The sequence below is a fragment of the Electrophorus electricus genome, chromosome 9 (genome assembly GCF_013358815.1).
Source record: "Electrophorus electricus isolate fEleEle1 chromosome 9, fEleEle1.pri, whole genome shotgun sequence".
Taxonomy (NCBI): domain Eukaryota; kingdom Metazoa; phylum Chordata; class Actinopteri; order Gymnotiformes; family Gymnotidae; genus Electrophorus; species Electrophorus electricus.
Genome location: NC_049543.1, coordinates 1,717,501 through 1,720,000, shown reverse-complemented (window position 1 = coordinate 1,720,000; position 2,500 = coordinate 1,717,501). Strand labels below are relative to the sequence as shown.

The following is a 2,500-nucleotide window of genomic DNA, read 5'->3' as shown; positions in this document are numbered from 1 at the left end:
TGCTCCCTGTTCTCATGGCCTGGTGCCCTATACACACACCATCACCTCACCCAGTAGTACAGAGACACACAGGGTTAGAGAGAGAGGGAGAGACAGACAGAGAAACAGACAGAGACAGACAGACAGACAGACCGATCGATCGATAGCTAGATAGCTAGCTAGATAGCTAGATAGCTAGCTAGCTAGATAGCTAGCTAGCTAGCTAGCTAGATAGATAGATAGATAGATAGATAGATAGATAGATGGGGGAGAGAGGGAGAGAAGGAGAGAAAGAGAGAGAACAGGTATTGAAGGTACAGCAGAAAGACAGAAAAATCAACAGCAGTCACTGAGTTTTCTTCGATCCAGAATTCATTGTGATGTTCTGCTGGTGTGGTAACCATGGCACAAATACAATTAACACGGAATTTTAAGTTCCTGTTTCTATGGCAACAGTCTTCTTATAGGCTACTCACCATTGTAATGGACTGTCTTGCGCGGGATTGGGTTCCAGTTGACACTCAATCCATTGTCTAGGCCAATAGCAAGCATCACGAGCAGGACTTTAGCCCCACCCATTTCTCCTGGTCCCTCTCTTCTTTCCAGGTCTAACTGGACAGCAATGGATCTGATTGGCCTGAGTCTGCATGGAGAAGAGAACACACACACACACACATAAACAAAAGTGATTATGAGAAGAGTCACTCATCTTGCAGCTCTTCTCTGGATTAGAGCACTGGGCTGTGTCATGTCGGGTTAATGACGACGACTGCATCCCAGTGAAGCTACTGAAATGTTTTGGCAAAGCACCAAGCAAAGCGTGAAAGTGTGTCAGCATGCGGCAACATCAGCCAGGCCCACTTCACCGCTGTTTCCCAGCGAAGATGTCAAACATGTTGGAAGGCTCATCTCTGACAGCCCGCCACCGAAAAATGTGTTTGTAATTAAAATCGCTGCCTGCATATTGTGAAATGTACTATTAGGCAGCAGACCACAGGTGTGTGTGTGTGTGTTTGGGGGGGCGTAATGTACGTGCAGACATAATGATTTTCGCAGTTTCGGCCTAATCATCGCACCCCACCTGTTTGGTCTGAAAAAACATTGGAGATTAAGCACACAATAACGTTTGTTCGTTTCCCAAATAAACCCACTGACTTTTAAATGCGCATTAAATGTCACACTGTATTTTACTGCTTGAGATTAAAAAACTAAAAAAAAAACTGGACAGGCAAAAAGCTCTCATCCCAACGCCACCGAAGCGTTTTATCCAGTGCTCTGAAGTGGCGAGATTTTCAAGGTCCGATGTGATACGCAGCTTGTGCCTCTGCGGCCGTTTACTGACATTGAGATGCGGACTAAAGCAACAGCAATCTCACCACTATTGATTCTGTTTGGGGCGGAGCGCACGAGAAAAGCTTTCAGAGACCACGAAGACTTTGAAGAGACCACGAAGACATTAAATCCCACGTCGGTAATGGTTTGGAGGAAGGGGGGGGGCGGTATTAGCCTGCGTACAAAGTCACATGCTACTCCTTCGCTAGCTGTCTTTCACGGGATCAGAGTTGATGGTGGCGGGGGGATGCGTCTCATTGGACGACAGTAGATCTCAATGGCAGGCAGAGGGGATTCATGACTTCTTAAGTGTTGCGAGGGCGTTGCTAGACGAGGCCTGAATGCTAATGCTCCTTCTGCAGGAAGGACAGATTTGGCCGTGAAGCAGCTATGTGTGAACTGATCAAGAAGTTGAGAAGGCTGTGCCCCAAAAGCTCTATTAAACCCCCCCCCAGCCGACTCCAGAATCCGCCGGAGCGAGGGATCGCACGTCCTCGCCATGCAGAGAAGCCGAGGGAGAAGCAGAACTGTCCTGCAGCTGTTGCTCAGTGACCTTCTCGCCATTTGCTTTTGGGAAAAATGGTTTTTCACTTTTCGCTGCCCTAATTACCGCCCACAAATTAGAGATGACACGGTCCTATTCTATTAAATTATATCCTGACAAAGGCAGTTGGCCATACTAGCTAATGGTGAATGGCAGCAAAGGCAGAGGACAAATGCTTTGAGTGTGTATGTCTCTCTCTCCCTCTGTTTTCTCTCTCTCTCTCTCTCTCTCTCTCTCTCTCTCTCTCTCTCTCTCTCTCTCTCTCTCCCTCTCTACCTCTCCCTCTCTCTCCTTCTCTCTCTCTCTCTCTCCCTCTATCTGTTTTCTCTCTCTCTCCCTCTCCCTCCCTCTCTCTCTCTCCCTCTCCCTCTCTACCTCTCTCTTTCCCTCTCTCTCCCTCTCTCCTTCTCTCTCTCTCTCCCTCTCTCTCTCCCTCTCTCTCCTTCTCTCTCTCTCTCTCCCTCTCTCTCCCTCTCTCCTTCTCTCTCTCTCCCTCTCTCTCCCTGTTTTCTCTCTCTCTCTCTCCCTCTCTCTCTCTCTCTCTCTCTCTCCCTCTCTCTTTCTCCCTCTCCCTCTCCCTCTTTCTCTGTGTGTGTGTGTGTGTGTGTGTTTTGATTCAATGTGTCCCTGAAGAAAACAAGTGGT

General features: G+C 48.2%; 1 protein-coding gene across 2 annotated transcripts in view; it reads right to left on the bottom strand.

The window, feature by feature from the left end:
- sema4c (sema domain, immunoglobulin domain (Ig), transmembrane domain (TM) and short cytoplasmic domain, (semaphorin) 4C) overlaps nucleotides 1-2,500 on the bottom strand; it is a 56,412-nt gene that overhangs the window by 22,237 nt on the left and 31,675 nt on the right. For both annotated transcript variants that reach the window (XM_035529885.1, XM_035529886.1), the window contains exon 2: nucleotides 456-622. In XM_035529885.1, coding sequence (XP_035385778.1) covers nucleotides 456-558 — 103 coding nt within the window. In that variant the 5' untranslated portion in view covers nucleotides 559-622. The remainder of the gene's footprint in view (nucleotides 1-455; nucleotides 623-2,500) is intronic.